Source organism: Antechinus flavipes, chromosome 1, assembly GCF_016432865.1.
Source record: "Antechinus flavipes isolate AdamAnt ecotype Samford, QLD, Australia chromosome 1, AdamAnt_v2, whole genome shotgun sequence".
Taxonomy (NCBI): Eukaryota; Metazoa; Chordata; class Mammalia; order Dasyuromorphia; family Dasyuridae; genus Antechinus; species Antechinus flavipes.
In genome coordinates, this window is record NC_067398.1 from 329,015,317 (window position 1) to 329,036,785 (window position 21,469).

At 36.1% G+C, this 21,469-nt stretch overlaps 1 protein-coding gene across 1 annotated transcript in view; it reads right to left on the bottom strand.

Moving 5' to 3' along the window:
• The window catches only part of ABCA1 (ATP binding cassette subfamily A member 1), a 146,155-nt gene that overhangs the window by 75,451 nt on the left and 49,235 nt on the right, over positions 1 to 21,469 (bottom strand). Inside the window, exons 6-7 of the mRNA XM_051967072.1 lie at positions 8,830 to 8,951; positions 3,585 to 3,761 (exon numbers count right to left, since the gene is read on the bottom strand). Coding sequence (XP_051823032.1) covers positions 3,585 to 3,761; positions 8,830 to 8,951 — 299 coding nt within the window. The remainder of the gene's footprint in view (positions 1 to 3,584; positions 3,762 to 8,829; positions 8,952 to 21,469) is intronic.

Sequence of the window (21,469 nt, forward strand, 5' to 3'; positions counted from 1 at the left end):
TGGCCATTATTTTTTAAATGCTGCTAATAAGCATGAATTACAATTATGGTTTTTTCTCTCATAATCAGACTCATAAGTAAAGTGCATTGGAGAAAATTATGGGGTCAGATAGCCCCATCTGTAGCATTTACTGGCTATGTAACCCTGGCACCTCAGGCAAATCTGAAGAGCTCATATATTAAGTCAGATAATTTGATGGGCTGAGTTCACATATCAGGAGTTCCCCAGAGCCTCTAGGTATTTGTGTAATTGAGCACACTAATCCTAGGCAGGGTGTCCTGGGATTGAATGGAACTCATATCAAATCATCTGACTTAGTATATGAGCTCTACAGATTAGCCTGAGGTGCTTGGAGGTTAAGTGACTTGTCTAGGATCACACAACTAAAGAGGCTTATAGTGCTAAATTATTTTGCTAAATTAAGTTGTTCAAGCAAAAAAAATAAATATATAGAACACATAAAAGAAACCAATTAACATACTCAGAGGATGCTAGGCTCACAGTCAGCATAAGAGACGGAAAGGATCTTAGAGGTCACCCTGACTGAGGAAGTTTAAGAATAAAGTGAATATTCAAACACATAGGATGACCGTCATCAGGTAAAAGGGGCAATCAGGGTCCCAAAATAAAAGAGCATGTCTACAAGATACCAGCATGACACTGTCCATGTACTATCAAAGACTAGTCTAGTATTCCAAGACCATTGTGTTTGCTTCACAGCTCAACAACCCAAATATTTGTCACCCAGGAGAAAAAGTCTGTGCTGCCAGCAAATATTTCTCAGAACAGAAGCGATTGTTAGCATTTTCAGAAGTTCGAGGGCAACCAATGGTTGGCAGAACACTGCTGCCCACTGGGAAAAGGGGGAAAGGAGGAGGCAAGAAAGAACCCTTGACCAAAATATGTGAGAATACAATAAGCATAACAAAGTGAAAACATTCCCAATGACCTCTTCCCCGGGACTAGGCTTGCTTCTGAGAAGCCGTGTACGGTGGCAGAATTGTCCAGCTTCTCCTACTGTCCTTTGTGCAGAGGCAGCTCCTATCATTTGGGCACTGATCACATTGCAGTTCTGGGAGCAATTAATTACTCTACTCCATCACGTCACACCTGCCTAGCATTAGCAGAATTGGAATTTTAACCAAGTAGCTGGGCCAAATACTAAAGAAAATTGCATTACTCCTGGGAAGGGGACATATGCATGTCTTTTCCGTACAAAACTATCTTTTTTCCAAAAAATAAGTCACAATTCAAAATGCTTTGCAGTAATTTCACACATTTGTCATCTTAAAATTATCTTTGTATAATAAATAATAAATAATACTTATATATTGTTTCAAGGTTTGCAAAGTATACACTGCATCATTTGATCCTTAAAAATAATTCTTTAAGTACTATTATTATTATCACATTTTACAGAGAGGGAAACTGAGAAAGAGAGATTAAGTGATTGGCCAAGTGTTTGAATCCAGGCTTTGCCAACTTCAAGATCAGCTACTATGCCATGTTACTTCATTATGAGAGAGAAAACGGAGAATTCCTGACCACACATTAACAATAAGCTTTAAAAAGCCAAAGAGACTTTAGAACAAGAGCCCAGCCTGGTCTCCTGTATTTTGACATTAGAACTGTAACATATCCCTTGTAGAGGAAGAATCTGCCCCCAACTCAGATCAACTCTAGTTAGATGTCCATCAAACAAAATTGGGGATCAGTTCTACTTTCAGAATATTTCAAGTTTTCTGAACTGAAGTGATTATAATAAACAATCATATATGAGGAAGGAAAAAAGCATTTATATGGCATCTACTATGTGCCATCTATTATGCTATATATACTTTATGTATATATTTATATTTTATATTATATACACAATATATTTAGAATATAATTTATAATGATTATTTATTACATAATAAATAATAATTTTATTGATAACTTATTATATAATAATTTTTTAAAACAAATATCTCATTTGAGCTTAACAATGCTTATGAGATAGGTACTATTAATATCCTTATTTTACAGATGAGAAAAATCAGGCAAATAGATGTTAAATGACTTGCTTAGGTCACACAGCTAATAAGCATCTGAGGCCACATGTGAACTTGGATCTTCCTGATTCCAGTAACAGAGCTCTATCTACTGTACTACCTAATTGTCATTGCATTTATTAAAATAGTTTTTTTGACTGCCATTATATATCTATAGATCCATATTGTCCAATTTGGTCCTCATTAGCAAGGAAAAGGGGCATGAAGGGGTAATATATTTTACCCAAAGTCATTCAGGGGAGAGAGGAAAGAGGTAGGGCCAGCTTGGCATCTTGTGCTCAGACAATAGCAGAAAGCATTTAGTGAAAGCTTGCCAAAATAGAACAGAATGAAACAGACACTTTGCAATGATAAAGCTACAAGTCTAACACAAATGCACAAAGCTCCTGGTGAAGGTCAATGAGGATGGAAAACCCCATATTGCTCAGGCTAAAATCTTAAGTGTTTCAGGCTTGCTAGGAAAGTAAGGCCTCCAAAAAGAGTTCAGGAAAACCCCTCACCATATGCTGTAACTTCACAACCCCGTGCAAGTCACTTCATCTGTTTATCTCAATTTCTTCTTCTATAAAATGACATCAGGACTATAACATACCTCTTGTAGAGTAAGACTCTATCCCCCAACTCAGATCAGCTCTAGAAAGTTGTCCCTTCCCAGCGTTGTTATAAGGATCAAATGAGATCATTTTTATACAATGTTTATTAGCCCAGAGCCTAGCAAATAGTAAGCACTATGTAAATGTTAGTTATTATTGTTGTTGTCATTATTATTATTACCCTCCCAAAATCTTATAATCTAGGAAAAGTTAAAGAACTTCTGATGATTATTTTTTTAGTTTCCTTGTCCCTGTATAATATTCATCTGGATCTAAAGAAAAGTGCCTGACAAAAACAAGTGGGCCCTAGGAAGAAGTATCATCACCCTATAAGTTACTTTCTTGCTGGTATAAAAAATAAGCCTTATAGCAGAAATTTTAAAAAGTCACTCATAAGTAGAATCCAGACCTTTCAACCTAATATTCACTTACTTGGGACACTATGGTATTACTTAGAAAAGGGAGACCACTTTTCTTCACTTTAAAAAGAACAAAGAAATGGGTATAGCATGAGGGAATTGGCTAGAGAATTTTGGGGATAGGGGCATTAAAACTGGGATGGGTTACCGAGGTTAATCTCCTTTCCTGTAGGTCTTTAAAAGCTGGAGAGGTAAAATAAGGGGGACCAAGTCTAGGAGTTAAAGATAAATGGCATTCCAAACTTTATGCAGTTCTACATTACAGAAGAGTTATTTAAATAAGAGCCTTCACATTCATAATATATTAAAGCCCATAACTTTACTCTCATAAATTAAACAGAAAAAAAACCTTTAAATTGCATATGGTTGGTATGTGTACCATTAGATGATTAGCTCCATGAGAAAGAAGATAATGTCTTACCCATCCTGATTATCTCCATGTCCCCCACACTTAACACATACAGGGGGCATTCCATCAAGGTTTCATGAATTAAATGGTATAGAGCATGTCTGCTTACCAGGAGAGGTTTCAGAAGGTCTATGTTGGAAGAGAAGACTTGTTCTGCTGCGTCTAGTTTTTCTTTTGGCAGATCACAAAGCCCTCCTGTATTCAGGTTGTGAAGTTTAATCCTTCCTGTTAAGTTTGATTCTTTGCATAGGTCTTTCAGCTTCCACTTATAGCCATTTAAAAGAGCCTGAAAAAATAGCAAATATATATGCAAAAATGGGTTATCTGGTTTGGAAACAAGTGTCCCTTCATCAAAGTGCTTCCTGTAGGAATCACAGTTAATTTCCTTCAGGGTACCTCCCAGGAAGGACATCTAAGTATAAAAGTATATACATATAAAAATACTTTTGATGCATAACAATTTTAGCTATGAACAGAAAATTAATTTCCTCCATTTTTGTCCCAAAATGTTTCCTATCCTACTTTGTCTGTAGGGTATTTCACCATCATCATCAAATATCAATATAACACCTTCTATGCGCCAGGCATTTTACAGATACTATCTTAAAATGATCTTCACTGGACTGATGCTAAGTGAGATGAGCAGAACCAGGAGATCATTATACACTTCGACAACAATATTGTATGAGGATGTATTCTTATGGAAGTGGATTTCTATGACAAAGAGACCTAACTGAGTTTCAATGGATAAATGATGGACAGAAACAGCTACACCCAAAGAAGGAACACTGGGAAATGAATGTGAACTATTTGCATTTTTGATTTTCTTCCCGAGTTATTTTTACCTTCTGAATCCAATTCTCCCTGTGCAACAGGAGAATTGTTCGGTTCTGCAAATATGTATTGTATCTAGGATATACTGCAACATATTTAACATATATAGGACTGCTTGCTATCTTGGGGGGGGGGGGGTGGAGGGAGGGAAGGAGGGGAAAAACGAAACATAAGCGAGTGCAAGGGATAATGTTGTAAAAAAAATTATCCTGGCATGGATTCTCTCAATACAAAGTTATTATTAAATAAAATAAAATTTAAATTTAAAAAAAATGATCTTCACAACAACCCTGACAGAAGTGTCACTATTACTCCCACTTTAAAAATAAGGAAACTGAGGCAGACGGACTTGTACAAGGTCACACGACTAGTAAATGTCTAAGGCTGGATTTGACCTCAAGTTTTCCTGAGTTTAAGTCTGTAGTCTATTCACTAGGCTAAGCTAACCCCAAAATAAATATAGAGCTCATTTGCAAAGCACTTTGGAAGCCTTAAAAGTTTTATAACTGCCCTGAAAGATAGATGCTTTTATTATCCTTATTTATAGCTCAGGAAACTGAGGCAGAGGTTAAGAGATCTGCAGTCAGTAGATGAAAAAATTTAACCTCAGATCTACAGTTTTATGCACTATGACGCCACCAAGATGCCTCTCTCTATTCCATGTCCTCAAGCCCAATACATCAGTACTTTGAGGTTCAGATTTCAAGATCCAAATATTCCATAACTTTATTGGAAAACGCTGAACTACTACTAGTTTTTCTTCATTTTGTGCCTGACACATTATCACAAAGCAGCAGCAGTCCCTCCCTTTTATCAGAATCTGTGTCTGTTCTTATTTTTTCAAAAACAAGAGCTGTAAGTAGCTCATTTAATTGGTATCTAGGATCTGGAATCCTGGAACCAGTTTAACTTAGAAAAAGTTTATATCTGATAAATTAAGTTAGGGTTTGAATCCATTTACCTTTTCCAGGTCTTAGAAAAGAAATTTCCACCACCACAAGTAAATCAGCAAACTAAGATCACTGGTGTTGATGCTAAATCTACATACGACAGTTTTAGCTTTTATGTAGAGCCAAACACTTCAGAAAAACCCTGTCACACAGTAGTTATAACAATTACACATCATAGAATAACAGAATTTCAGAGTCAGAAGGACCTTCAGATATCAACTGGGTCAGTTGCAGTTAGTGGTGGTGCAGTGGAGAGAATGCCAGGCTTGGAGTCACAAAGACTCAGTTTCCTAAATTCAAATCTGGCCTCAATAACTGACTAGCTGTGTGAAAATGAGCAAGTCCCTTTACCCTGTTTGCCTCAGTTTCCTGAGCTGGAGAAGGAAATGGCAAATCCCTCCAATATCTGCCAAGAAAACCCCAAAGGAGATCATGGAAAGTCAGACAGGACCGAGTAAGAAGAACTAAGAAATTCAGAGATCAGTAACCTAATCTACACCTGGGGATAAAAATGCCCTCTTTAACATGCTCATGCATTTACCCATCATCCAACTAAAAATATTCCAGCAGTGAAGGGACCACACTTCCTTATAAAGGCAAAGGCAGCCCACTCCACTTCAGGAGTCACACAGAATTCAGATCCGCCTCTCCTCTCTCCATCTCCCACCCACTGCTCCTCTTTCTTTTCTCAAGGACCAGTCTTCCCTCAGGGAGTGAACAGAACAAGTCTAACTCCTCTTCTATATGACAGACAGCCTTCCTAATAATGGAAGATAATTAGAATGCACTGTGCCCAAAGTCTTTTCTCCTCAAGTTAGACATCCTGGAAATGTTTGTCTTCGAACCAATTCCATATAACCTCATCATCCAATTCTCAATACCAATTCTTGAAAGGGCTTTATCTGACAATACTTTTTCTTTACACTTTCTTGTAAATTGTTCTTTTGTTCTCTGCTGAGTACATTCCAATTAGGATTTTAAAGATGGACACTCATGAATATAATTTCTTCTTTTAATATATATACACTTTCTTGAATTGGTATTTGTGGTTACATATTTTGAATCCTCCCTCCCTGGTATTCTGCTGGGCACATGATAATGTTCTCTTTTGTTTAAAAATAATATACTAAAAAAATTTTTTTCAAGATGAAAACAAACAAGCATAGTAAAAGCACCCCCCAAAAAAAAATCCTAATTGGATTATTTTTGTTCAGTTCTTTTAGTGTCTAACTCTCCATAATTCCATTTGGGGTTTTCCTGGGAAAGATACTAAAGAAACTTGCCATTTTCTCCTCCAGTTCATTTTACAAATGAAGAAACTGAGATAAACATAGTTAAGTGACTTGGCAGAACAAGTCATCCAGCTAATAAGCGTGTAAGTCCAGACTCTTGACGCCAGACCTGGCACTCTATCCCCTGTGCCATCTAGCTATCCCAACTGGACTATAAGATAATAGATTTAGAATTGGAAAAGATTTTAGATACCATTAGGTTGTAAGCAAGGATTATCTTTTGTTTCTTTTTGGATCCCCAGTGCTTAATACAGTACCTAACACAGTAGAAGCTTAATAAATTTTTTTTGACTTATACTGTCGAGTACAATCTCATTTTACAGATGAGGAAACTGAGGCACAGAAATGTGACTTATCCAGCATCACACAACTATTGCATATTTTCAACAAGTCTTCCTGATTCCAAGTCCATTACTATAGATATTATAACATACTGCCTCCAACAAATTCTCCTGAAATCAGTGGCTGAATGTAACAAAACTATTTCTTGCAGAAATGTCCTATGATTCAGTAGGCAATCCCACCCTCACTTCTACCCCCACCATTCCCTCTTCATCTATATTAGTGAAGTTTTAAAGCTTCATACACAGAGCAAATCAAAGGGAAGAACTAAAGGTTTTGGTCCCTGACTGCCTTTGCTTGTGGTGCACAATTTCTGGTCTAGCACTGCTTTCATCTCCTTTTTTCCTTGACTGCCAGGCAATCAGGGGCATTTCTAGACACGCAATCAGTGCAACGCAATCAGACTCCCTTTTAGTGCTTCTACAGTCACACTACAAACAGGGTGGGATCTAATTACCATCTGAGAACGACCCAAGCAATTAAGATGCTTTGGGTATAGACTTTAAACACTTGACATTTGTATTTTTAATTTAGTGTTCATGTGAACATGGCAGCCAGGCAGTATAGTCTAACAAGGGAAAAGTTGTCATTTTAAAAGGAAAGTAAGCGGAAATGATTAAAAACTACCACCTGTGAAATGTTTTGTGGCCATACTGGGTAGTAGATTGTGACTATGATCAGAGTCTAGATTTAGAGCTGGAAGGAGGAACCATTGAGTCTAGTCCCCTCATTTTCAGATGAGAAAACCATGGCTCAGATATGGTGAAGAGCTTTAACAAAGGTTATCCAGGGCTGAGTGAATTGCAGAGCTAAGATCTAGATATTCTGCATATATCCCAGGTAAATATCTCAGATAATATCCCGGTTATTCTGACTTAGATTCTAGTGAATTCAGAGTAAGAATGTGAGAGAGGGCATATAGCACAGGGCTTGAAGGAATCAGGAAGATCTGAGTTTAATCCACCTCTGACATTTATTAGTTGTGTGATCCTGGAGTTAATCTTTCCCTCAATTTCCATTTTCTCATCTGAAAAATAAGGGAGTTGGAATCAATGGCCTCTAAGAAGTTTCTTTCTAGTTCCAAATCTATAATTTTATGATGACTTTCTCATTTCAGATTATACTCCTTCCCTGAATTGCTTTCACCAATGGCTAGGACAGCTGTTTTAGGAACCTGTATCTAAAAGGACCAATGAGGACCCTGGGAGAAGCCATAAAGCTTCTCTATGGATTGGTAAAATATTGAAAAGCAGTATGTTTTGCTATCTCCACTATCCAGGATAATTATAACCATTAATGAAAGTGCTGAATATTGTAAGATTTTAAGATGAAAATGGTCCACAATGACAGAGAAATTATTGCTTCCCTACTTAAAAAAAAAAAAAAAAAAAAGCTATTCCTCCTTATTTCATCTGTTTATCCCTAAAGAAATTTTAAATCATTTTAATCTGTCATCAAGAAAAATATTGTGGCTTCTGATGCTGGAAAATTGTGACTCCAAACTTGGTTTTCTAACGCTGCAGGGTGTGATCAATTATAACCTCAAGGGATGCTGTGAAAGTTTATTAAAAAAAAAAAAAAAAAAAAAAAAAAAAAAGCTTAATGATGCCTTAGTTCATTTTAACTTGAAATATAAATTTTTTATCATACAAGTACTTTTAAGAAAGGGTGGATAATAAATTCTATATTAAAATTCAACCTTTGTCCCCATAGCCCACTACTCCTTCCACCCACTAATAAATACTTACTTTTATCAGATGAATCACTGCTATGACATTGGGAAGTGTAGATACAACTGGCAGGAGCTCAATCATTAAAATTAATTTATCAATCGCCTTCATAGTTTGTAGTCAAAGGGATTTTTCATTTCAAGATAATCTAATGTTTCACCTACAACTCAGACCCACTGAGGAAATTGGAGATGATAGTATTCTACCTGTTGGAGACCGATATCAGTGACCAGAACCTCCTCCACAGCTGGATAGGGCATGGTGAGGTTGTGCTGCAAAAATCCAGAGAATGTTTCATTGTCCACCAGGAAATCCTGAAGTTTCATGCCTATCAGTTAAAAAAACAACAACAAAATTTGAGTTTATCTTATGAACTTGCCCGATTTTGTGTGTCTGTATCTGTGGTATGATGTGTACATATGCACGTGTACATACATGCTAGATGTTGGGTAAAGGAAAGCAGTGGATAAAGGCAAGAAGAAAAAACAATGTTGACATGTGTATAATCAATATCATGTTGCTTTCCTTTTCAAGGGGTGAGATGAGAGAGGAAGAGAGAAAAAATTTAGAATTCAAAACTTTAAAATAGAAATGCTAATTTTTTACATGCAATTGGAAAATATTTAAGAAAATGCCTTTTAAAAAAATTATGTTGACATTTTTCAAACCAACAATCCTACTTGAGTTTATTTCAGCACATACGTGAATAAAATCCAGGGATGGTATTTTTACCAGTGCAGGTAGGATACTAGAAGGTTATTTTAACTGCTGTAGTCAATGTGTTCTGATAAATTCAAACAGTGTTCTTAAATTTTCATTTTCCCTGCCCCCTCCCCCCACACAATTAACAGACTTATTTTTCAGGCAAAAAGTAGAATCTTTTAAGACAATCCTCACCCTTAAACACTGCTAAATGGCCACTTACATTGTTCTCAGATAAATAGAAGGAGAACGGTAGAAAGAATCTTTATTTTTGACCCATGTGGCCTAAGCTAAAAGAAATTTTTTAAGCCTTGACATTGGGCTCCAGGGGCTGACATTAAATCCTTCAGTTTTATATAATGCTATGTACTTTGCAAAGCAGGTTCACACACAGTACTTCGCTTCTACCTCAAAATATAAAAGATTTTGGGACAAAGTCCGAGTGAGGTCTATCTCAAGAAAACACAAAATTAAATCTTACAAAACAGATGAGATGGAATTCTACAGTGGCCCCTTTTAAATACTATGCTGCTCCTGCACATTTTCTTAAATATGATACAAATTCAGCTTCTTGGAATCATGTCTATTATTTACATTGAAGCACATCTTAGAGCACCAACTATTTAAACAGACACCATCATCTCCTAGCATTGCCACTGTCAATTTTCAAGATGACTTCTGAAACTTTCCTTTGGACAGGACGTGAAGCTGAACCCTTCTCATTCTGGCAGAAAGCCTCTTTCTGGATTTCCTGCACCAACTGCTAGGCTGGCATATCAAATCCCCAGGAAAACTTAACTTCTTTTAAGGTGGGAGGAAGTATGATGACCAGAGGGTCAGAATGCCTTGGCCCCAGCCCTGGCTCAAGCAGTAGCTAGTCCTATAACTGAGTTACTACTCTGAGTCTCAGTTTCTTAATATGTAAAACAAGAGGTTTTGTGTTGCTATTTAAATTTTCATTATTTGCACTAAGGTAGAAACAAATTTTGGATGGTTTCTACTCCTCCCCATCCTATCCTGTCTCCAATTCCCATCCTTGTCTTTTTTTTACTAAAAAGTTTAATGAGTTGAAAATAAAATGTTTAGAATTTGACCAACAGAAATGACCTAGATGTCTACTATAACCACTATCCAACTAATTATAACTATCAAAATACCACACAGTTTTTAATTACATCTTTCTCAAGTGTTTCTTCCCCACTATATTCACATCTCTAAACCTCTAGGAAGACTACTGGTTAATTGTTTAACATTATGAACGTAATCGTTAACCAAAAAATGAATATGTAAAACTACAAAGAAGAATTTTTTTAAAAGATTGTACATGAAACTATGAACGTGTGCTACATGTAATTTGTGTTAAATTTAATTTAAACTTCCTTTCATCCCCATTCCTTAGGTTAATACATGTTTATTGATTAACTGGTAATCACAAAACTGATGTTTGTTTTCTTATTTGTTTTAATCTGTGAGTTTTAAATATATTATTATTAATGCTCTTTTGGTATCCCCATCATTTCCCATTAACTCACCCACTCCTTTATTTGTTATTTGTAACAAATAAACATCTTGATACTTTCTCATATTTTTATGTTCTCATAATATCACAGTGTAAACAAATGGCCTAGAGTTACATCAGGGAATTAGGTCAGAATTGGAATGACTAGAGGCAGCCTGTGGCAAAACTGGGGTTGGTTTTTTGTCCAGAATCTTGATATCATTGTCTAGTTTAGGTTTTCTACTGTGGACTATGACCAGTTCTAACAGAGCCCCAGAGATTCCAATCTATACCAGAATCCTTGGTTATTTTCAAAAACAGTTCCCCATTGCTAGAAAAATTCCAGGAAGCTTTGGAGGGAAGTAAATCATCTATAGCAAATCTGTTTTGTTCTGACCTCCTATAGCAAGTATTAATTCGCAAATGTTAGGTCAAGTGTAATGAGTTTACAACCTCTGAATATACATCCATCTACTAGAAGATGATTCAGTAAGCTTATGGCTCTTCCTGGGCTATGCCCAATTTTATGTGAACTCTTCTCCCCTAAAGAGAGTGTTTCCTGATAACCCAATCAAAACCTCAACTGCAGCCCCAAGGGAACTTTAAGTGGTTTGGTGTGAGAAGCTGGCCTAGCACTTTTAATGCCTGCCTCCAGACCATTTGGCAAAATTCAGCTGCCAAAAGAGTCTGCTGAGTTTATAATATTTCTCTGTTATTGCAAATAGGGATGTGTTTAAGGACAGCTGGATGTGTTCAAACTTTGGATTATTTCACAATGAATTCTCCAAAAATGAGAAAAAACAGCAAGGGCCCCTATACTCTAGTTAGTCAAAAACCAAATGATGAGAATCCATGTCAGAGTGACCTAGGAATAGAGAGAGTAAGAAGGAATTAATGAAGACCTTGCCTTCAAAGAACTTACAATCCAATGGATTTACTTAAACAAAAATTGGTGTATCCACAAAACTCAGCTCCAATTTCACTCTCTGCAAGAGGGCTTTCCCAGGGCTTCCTTCTTCTTCCCTAGTACGTTTTTCTGAGATCACTTTCCATTTAGTAGGTATATTTTGTTTGTTAAAAGTTATTTGCATATACTATCTCCCATCAGAATGTAAGCTCCTGGACGGCAGGAATGTCTGGCACAAATAAAGCACTTAATTTTTTAAATCCATTTGTCTATATGACTTTCACAGGCTATATACTCCAGTCCCATTTGCTAAATGTACTCCCTCCTCCTTTCCATTTTAGATTGCTTGCAATCTCAAGAAAGATGCCATTCGGAGTTGCATACATATAATGTAATGCCATCTTTACATGAAATTCTTTGCTAAGACTCCCTTTCCTTCTCAAATTATCTTGTCTTAACTTGTATATGTGCATTTACATGTCCAATAGAATATAAGGTCCTTTTAGGGAAGTGCTACTTATTTTTTCTTTGTAGCCTAAACACCTATATAGGTGTTTTGTTTTGCATAAAGTAGGTACTTAATAAGTGTTGGATGTGAAAAGAAAAAGTGGGACATCTGAAACACTGCATGTGATTTGTGCATCAAAGTAACAAATAAGAACTGTTAAAAGTCACTTTGCAGAATGGCTAGGGAAGGACTGAATCATGAATGTGTCAATCTGTAGTGAACTAACTCAGACACACTAGAGATAGTCTCCAAACTCACAAAGCTGCATCAGTCTTAGGGAAGGGAAAGGCAAGGATGAGTCAAAGATTGGGCCCAAGTGGACTGAGTTAGAGATAGACCATGAGCTTTAGTGGGAGAAAAGGGACACAGAGTTAAGTTTGCGGTATTTGGAATACTAGGAAGATGATGTTAAGTAAATGCCTCCAAGCACAGTTGGAATGATTCCCCACTTGCAGTAGTTTATTTCAAAGTAGTAGAAGATAGATCCTCTCTTTCAACTCCTGTCCCTGACTGCCTGCCTGCCGTGCTAGTAAATTGTGCCTAAATATTTATCTTTCATCCAAAGTCCAATTGTTATTGCACATTGGAGACAATGCCATACTGCAGCCATAGCTATTTTTAATAAAATAGCTAAGAAAATATTTAAAGATGCAGAAGTGGCCAGAGAGGCAGCTAATGATGCTCACAAAAGGTTTTTTCCAATTTGAGATTCTAAAGTGAATTCTAAATGGGGGTTGGAAAGAAAGGGATCAAATTTAGTCAATTCTATAATTTTATCAGTTTGGGCATAGAACATGGCTTCTCCGTGCCTTTATTTCCTTTATTTTTGCTGTATTTTTTTCCATAAACTTTCCATGGGAGCTCTTGATCCCATCCCTGGCATTCAAAGCTTTCTTTTTACTCTGATATTTGGGACATACTAACATACCATTCAGACTGTTACTTCTCATTCTCCATATGGCCTGCCAATTACTGAGGACAAACCTTTGTTCAAGAATTCTTTATAATAAAATCATAGGTTAAAATACTTTTATAGCATCAGCAGGGAGAGAACAGTGATATTAAAGGGACAAAGGATTTATGTGGAAACAAACTGATAATTTCCCAAAAACAATCCAGCCCAATTGCCTTATGTTCAAATCTGAGGCCAACTTACTCATCTGAAATGAATTTGGAAGAAACATTATTTTTGATAGATGAACCAAAGAGGGTTCCCATTTAGCTTTATATCACAGACTTAAAAATATGGTTTTTTACAAATTGGTTTTTTTCTAATGTGGATGTATCTTTTACACTGTTATATGAATTTTATAACTTTCCTGGACTTGCTATAATCAATTCTCAGAAAATTTCAGATATTTAAATACTAAATTTAAAATTTTTATCTTCTATTAAAATAGAATTTAAACTCCCTGAGGGTAAGATCTATCTCATCTCTGTCTCTGTATTCTAAGTAACTTGACAGAGTGTATGGTGGGAGTAGAACATGGCAGCTTAATAAATGCATCTTTGGATATTTTTTAAGATTCATTGTTTCAGAATTCATATAAACACCCAAACCTATTACAACTGTTCTTAAATGACAAACAGCTCAAGTTTGAACCTCAATATGTTAGACTCGGATTAACTCAAAAAAGACTTGTACTATGCTTCAGTGAAAGGATACTTTTAGACCAATGGGTAACATTATTGAAAGTATAATTTGTTCACATGGTAAATTTGGGGTATCTCAGATTGTATGTTAAATATAATCAGTTTCATCAACTTAGTATTAAAATCTGTCTCTTCTCAAATACCTCAAATCACTCTGACTGAACAATTTTGAACTTACCATATTCTGTCTTGTACCATAGTCACTTGGAGATATCTAGCATCCACATTTTGCTAAGAAGCTTTATTTTATAGGTTGCAGACTTTTTCTTATACCATTTTCCCTGTCTCCTCATAGTGTCTAGCAAAGCACTCTTCAAATACCATTAAGCGTCTAATTAAATTTGTTGAATTGGGTAGAAATAAAGAAGCTAACAAGCAGATCAAAGAAGAATTGTTTCTGTAATGTCGGTCTCTTTTTATGTGTGTCTCTTTTCTTTAAAGAGACAATTATTATATTAGTAACATTGGTATTTTCCCTTAAGATTTCATTTGTAGTTTTACCTTCTGAGAAGGCATAAGGGGACAATTATTCTATTAGTAACTGGCATTTTCCCTTAAGATTTCATTTGTAGTTTTACCTTCTAAGAGGGCATAAAAGGACAATTATTATATTAGTAACTGATATTTTCCCTTAAGACTTCATTTGTAGCTTTACCTTCTGAGAGGGCATAAAGGGACAATTATCTATTAGTAACTGATGTTTTCTCTTAAGATTTCATTTGTAGCTTTACCTTCTGAGAGGGCATAGCTAATAAAAGTGGTTAGTCGGTATAAAAAGGCTTTTTTTTTGGGGGGGGGTAGTTTCAAATCCATCTTTTCCCAAAATAGCACTTTATAGCTTCCACCAACTATGAAAATGAGAGCAAATAGGAATGATCCTTTTTTCACATAAGTCAATAATCTATAACAAGTCATAAAAACAATCAGTTGCTCTGATGCTAAAGATTCATGTCTCAATAGGTAAGGGCGATAATTCTAAGAAGCAAGTACTAAGGATAGTACTGATCACAGAAAGCCGTCAGCTGATGCTAACAAAGGTCAACGTCTCTGTCCCCTTATCCCTTTGTGTAAATGGCTCAAGCCATCTGGCATTCCTAGAATGGACTTGTCCCTCTGAACACTCCTTTGCCTCCAATTTCCACCTGACAAAATATATCCCTTCTCAACCTGGCCCAATCCAACCCACTCACTCTACCAAGCTTTTCCTGGTGCTGTTCCTAGCCCTATCCCACAAACTGATTACACCTTCCTCAACTTTCTCAAGATTCTTTGTGTCAACTTATTTTTTACAATCTATCAAACTTGTATACAGAAATAACAATGCTACATCTTATTCCTTATTACAGGAAACACTAAGGAAGAGTTCTGTGTGCTAGGAGACTCAAGACAAATATTCCTTCCCTTTCATTCAGGAATTTAGAATTTCTTGAAAGGGAGACAAATATCAAAATAGATGGAAAAATTCAAAGAATCTTTTTCTGGAAAACTTACTACTATTACCCTAATCTCCTATCCCTTTTTCCCTTCTGTTTCTTCCCTCCTTTTCCTTTTGAATGGCCTTTGCTGACCATCCTGGATGAAAGAAAAGAAGAGTTTTCTTTGCAACTGGTTTCTTTTGCAAGACAACAGGCAGGTCTGAGTCTTGTAAAAGGAGAAGGGAGGAAGGAGAAGTGGGGGAAGTTACCCTCCCTGTTCTCTCTGGATGAGTGTGTGCTGGGGTTACTATCGGTCAATGCACTCTAGCCTACATCTCTGGTTTCAAGAGCAATCGTTTGTACTAGTAGGAAAAATAACCACCCCACAATCATGAAGTGGGAAGAGAAGTAGGTAGGGAAGAAAATTCAAGAAGAAAACAGAGAGGGAGGAGGAGGAAGCAGGAGCAAAGAGATAAAACAAGAGGCTATGTAAGTGTCACTAACCACTAGAAGTCCTTACAGGATTTAGGGACCACAAAAGTATGACCAATGTGGAGGACTGCTAAGGGAGGAAGATACAAGAGAATGCTTCAAACAGTTTGCTTTAAGTCCTAGAATTCAAACTTCCAGCCAAGTTCATGATGAATTGACATATTAATGTTTAATGAGATACTTATGAGATTTCATGCTATTGAAGATTGTGAGAAAAAAAAACTTGGACTCTAGCATTCTTTCCTAAATTTATGCAATACTTTTGTGGTTTAGAGCTCCTCCTTCGCCTCTGTTTATCAAATTCTATCAAGTTAGAAGTAGCCGTACAATCTGTTTGAGAAACCTCTCCTGTGGAGACAATTTTAGTAGACTCCAGAAAACAGAAGGTGGGAGGGAGAAAAGATGGGCAAGGCAATTTGACCCAATTAAGTGAGCTGACTCGTTGGAGAAAATGGGATATGATAGGGCAAGAGGAACACGTGCAGATTAAAGGGAGCTCCCCCCTCCTTTCCAAAGCTAATTGTGTTCCTCGGAGAATGAAATCCTACATCTAACAGCTGGATATAGAAATTAAGGGAAATCAAGTTTTTCAAGGCAGCAACAAGGTATCAGGCTCACAGTAAACCCAAAGGGTGTTACCAAAAACAAAAAAAAAACGATCCATTGCATTGAATCACAGAATCTCAATATTAAAGTCAACAAGCAAATGAGCTAGATCTGAGTAGGGATTTCCCTCCAACAACATTCCTAACAAGAGATCATCTGGAAAACTCAACTGAAGAACAACCCACAATTTCCTCAAATAGCTATTTGGATCTGGATGACTAACCAATGTTCAAGATTTTTTCCTCCCTTCTCTCCATACTCATTGCTCCTGGGCCAAACAGATCAAGTCTAATCCTTCCAAAAAGTATCCTTTGTACCAGGGTAAACATCCTAATTTTTTTCATATCTCTCTCTCTCTCTCATATATATATATCAAAGTGACTCCCCAACATAGTCTAATGTTCTCCTAAACAAACATTCTATATGCAGTTGACTACAGGTCTCCTAATGCCTACACCCAGCGCACATTTACCACTATACTGGGTTCCCATCTTGGAAAAGTCCTGTGTTTCACTGGCAAAAGCCTTTATCCACTTCTCAATAGCAAAAAAAAAAAATAGAAACTATACATATACCTAATATAACTATATCCAAAAGTTCAAGAATATCAATAATTTATCAAAATATTGAGATCTCTTTATTTTCCATTTTAATTAACTTAAATTTTTCAAAATAAAATAAAATTTGACTAACATATCTAACAGCTCAACATTTCTAGCCTAACCTAAATCCAACCTGCTATCTATTCAATGAGATGCCTGTTTTTAAAAACTATATTTATCTATGATAGCAATAGTGCTAAGGATTGCCATAAAAACAAATTAATGGAAAAATCCTGAGAAAATTGGGAGAAAGGAAAAGTCAGGATTCTATCCAATACAAGAACAAGATTATATGATGATCAATTCTGATGGATGCTGATGGATGTGGCTCTTTTGAAAAATGAGGCAATTCAGGCCAACTGCAATGGTCTTGTGATGGAAAGAGCCATCTGCACCCAGAGGGAGGACTGTGGGAACTGAATGTGGATTACATGGTATTGTCACCTTTTTTGTTGTTGTTTGCTTGTTTTTTGTTTTCTTTTTGACCTGATTTTTCTTGTGCAGCATAATAATTGTGGAAATATGTACAGAAGAATCACACATGTTATATTGGATTACTTGCTATCTAGAGGAGGAGGTGGGTAAAGGGAGGGAGAAAAATCTGGAACACAGGATTTTGCAAAGGTGAATGTTGAAAACTATCTTTGCATATATTTTGAAAATGGAAAGGTATTATTTAAAAAAAAAAAAAAAAAAAAAAAGACTTCCCATCCAAAACCTGCTTTCAGCAAGACCTGAACCACTCATGAAGTACAAATTACAGTTAAAAACCTAAATAAACATCACATGATGTTCTTGCTGTCATTGTTACTGCTACCTGCAATTCTTTTATTCTGTTGGGTTCTGGTCTTCAAATTGTTCTTTCTCAAATCTAACAGTGGGAGAGAATTAAATAATGGGAAACCTTGCTTTTGATCATAGCTTTTAGAAGCATAGCAGGAAAGGACCTCAGAAGCCATCTAGTCTACATACTTTATTCTATAGATTAGGAAACCTAGAAGTCAGGGATATTAAATGATTTGTTCTAGGTTTCATAGCAATAAGGAGCCGATCTAGGAGTCACATGATTCAGATCCTCTGGCTCCAAATCCAGCATTCTTTTCCACTATACCACACTGATGTTTACTTTTTAAAAAGGTTTTCTGGAATGGAATCATGGCACATGTTGTTCTGTGATTTAGTTAAATTATGTTTTCTGTTCCTGCCAGGATAAAACTGACCTTTGATTCAATTCGGTACAGACAATATTTCAACACATCAGTATAGTATTGCATTGCCCTCCAATAATCAAGAGTTCGGACCAAGGCCCATTCTGTTCTGAATGGAGGCACCACATCCCCAGGAAGCTGTTTCAGAGAAATATAAATGCCTTCTCTATCTTTAGAGCCTTCAACATGTCTTAACACGTCAAAATCCAAATGAGAACTTTTGACTAAAAGATGAAAGAAATTATAGTCATTCAGTGATAAGAAGGTGGGGTTTTTGAAATCCATTTTGATGCTATAATATTGACTAATCTCTCAAAACCCATTAGCAAGATAACACACATGCAAGAGAAGAATACAACAGACAAAAGAATAGCAAAAGTTGTTTCAACTTCAGCAACTGATACTTTACAGATGAAATATTAGCAGACAGGAAAGTAAAAGCATCAAGGAACCACAGGAAAGGCTCTCCAAGGAGAGCCCTCATCCAAGGAAAAAGCTCTCCAAATAAAACTGTGAAGTGGATAGAAATTTGTGATCTATCTTCAAAATTCTCCCAACTTCCTTTATGCCTCCTATCCCATAAAGTTTATTCCCATCCCTTTTAAGTCCTGGTGGTTTCAAGCTACCCAGAGGCCCTTCTCTTCTGTATTTCATACACTTGCCCTCCTCTGAAGTGCTTCAAATTTTCTAATTATTCTTTTCCCCATTCCCTCTGAACTTTTGTGTCATCAGAGTAGACGAACTCAACCAGCTATTAGTGGAAAGGCAATAATTTACACAAGGTATGAATGACTCATAATACAAGTTAATATTCCCAGGAATATGTGTACTTTGAAAGCATGATTTATTGTCATTTATTTAACAAATTTTTATTAAGACCTTGTGCATAATACAAGGAACCAGTAGGCTGCTCAGTTTGCTAAGAAAATCATAATCTTTTTAACTTGTTAAGATTTAGGTTTATCTTGTTAATCCAAAAAAAAAAAAATTAATTCCTGTTCCATTTATATAAGACACTCTCATACTATCATGGTTCTGTTTTTATTGGTCTGGAAATCCAGAAGGAATTTTAGCATGAGAAACACAATCACCTTTTTAATGAATAAGTAATTGGTTTTTTTTTTTTTTTAAGTTTCTATAACATCAAATGTTATTATATTAACAGTTGACATTTACACAGTATTTGAGGGTGTTTTCCTTACATTATGTCATTTTTACTCTCACGACAACATCATAAGATGGATACTGTGGGTATTATTGTTCTGATTCAAATGAAGAAACAGAAGTTCAATGAAGAAAATGCTTACATAGCTAGAAAGTATCAGAGAGAGACCTGAACCCAAGTTTTCCTGACAACTAAGTCTAGCACTCATTCATTGTGAGAATGCTTCTTTAGGAACATCCAGTTCTATCCAATGAATATTTATTGAACCCTTGCTGTGTATAAGGCAATGTGCCAATGTACCATGGGGAATACAAAAATGAATGTGTTTCAGTACTCAAGGAACACACTAAGAGAAAAGATAAGTATGTTAATAGCTACAGTACAAGTAAGGAAGTGATAAATGCCCCACACGAGAGGGCAACAATTCCATCTGTTTTTGCTTTCTTAAGCAACATTTCCTATATAACCCAGGCCATTGATGGAGCCATTAAGATAAGGATTTGGCTGGGTTTGTTCCAAAGCAGTCCTGCAGATGACCTAAAACTAACAAACTTAAATTAATAAGGTTAAATGTAAAATCCTGCATTTAAGTTTCAAAAAGATCCAGTAACCTGCAATCTTGTTCCCCTGTTTCTTAAGTTTAAAATGGGGAAGACCCACATTAATAGCAATATGTGGGGCAAAAATTTGAGTATTTTAGCTGACTACAAAATCAATATTTGATGTGGTTTCCAATAAAGCTAATATAAACTTGAGCTGAATTATTAGGGAGTTAAAGGACTAAGGGAGTTACTCATCTCCCTGAACTATTGTTAATCGGACCACAGCCAAAGTACATCCAAAAGGAAAGCAACCAATGCAATGAAGGATGTAGAAACTATATCATATGAAAAATGGTTTAAGGAATTAAGGACATTTAACACTATGAAGAGGAAACTCAGTAGAGACACAATAGCTGTCTTTAGGAATGCAGAGAGCTGTCAAGAGGACTAGACATACTCCATGCAGTTCCAGAATAAAGAACATGAGTCAATAAGTAGAAGGTACAAGGAGTCACGTTTTTCACTTAATAGAATAACTATTAACTGGAGCTATATAAGATGGGAAAAGTCTCTCAAAAGTACCAAGCTCCTCAATGTTCAAGCAGAGATCAGATGATTGCCAAAGATGTCACAAAGAAGATTTCCTCATCATGTGTAAGACAGAGTTAAATGATGGCTAAGGTTCAATCCAACTTTTAAGATTTGGTGATTCTAAGATTTGCAACCTATATATAGCAAATGCTTCTGAAAAATTATATAGGCATTAAAATAGCAAAATAGTTTATCAATACAGGATATCAACTCAGGATGCCAAAATTCAGATCTTATGGATTCCAGAGATGTTAATTCCATCCCTCACCATTTTGAGATTTTGGCATAGGGAGAATAAAAAGTGAAACCCATCAAGTATCTGATAGTAACAACCATTAAAAAGAAACTCAGTGTACTGGATGCAGAGTTAGGGGAAGAAGAGTTAATCAAAATATTTTTATGAAAAGGAAGAAGGGAGAGATTAAGTATTTACTAATTACCTACTACATGCTAGAAGTTATGTTAAGTACTTTAGAATATTTTCTCTTGTGATTATATTAAGCTAGGGATCCTCAAACTACGGCCCATGGGCCAGATGCGGCAGCTGAGGACATTTATCCCCCTCACCCAGGGCTATGAAGTTTCTTTATTTAAAGTCCCACAAAACAAAGTTTTTGTTGTTACTATAGTCCGGCCGCCAACAGTCTTGAGGGATAGTGAAATGGCCCCCTATTTAAAAAGTTTGAGGACCCCTGGATTAAGCTGTGGAGTTCCTCCAAAGCATAATAAAATCATGGTAGCTGTTTTGCATCTAAGTAGAGAAAAATCAAGGAAGATCTTGAGTCTGCAAGAGTCAGAGAACCTTAGAATCACAAGATTTAGAGCCACTTAACTATCACATTACAGCAAAATTTGAAAATGGAATTATTCTCAAGTGTAGCTCGAGCTCCCAAGGGGAATTTTGTTTTCTTTTTTATGGGGAAGTTACAATGAAAAGGCCAAGTTTTAACTTGCAAT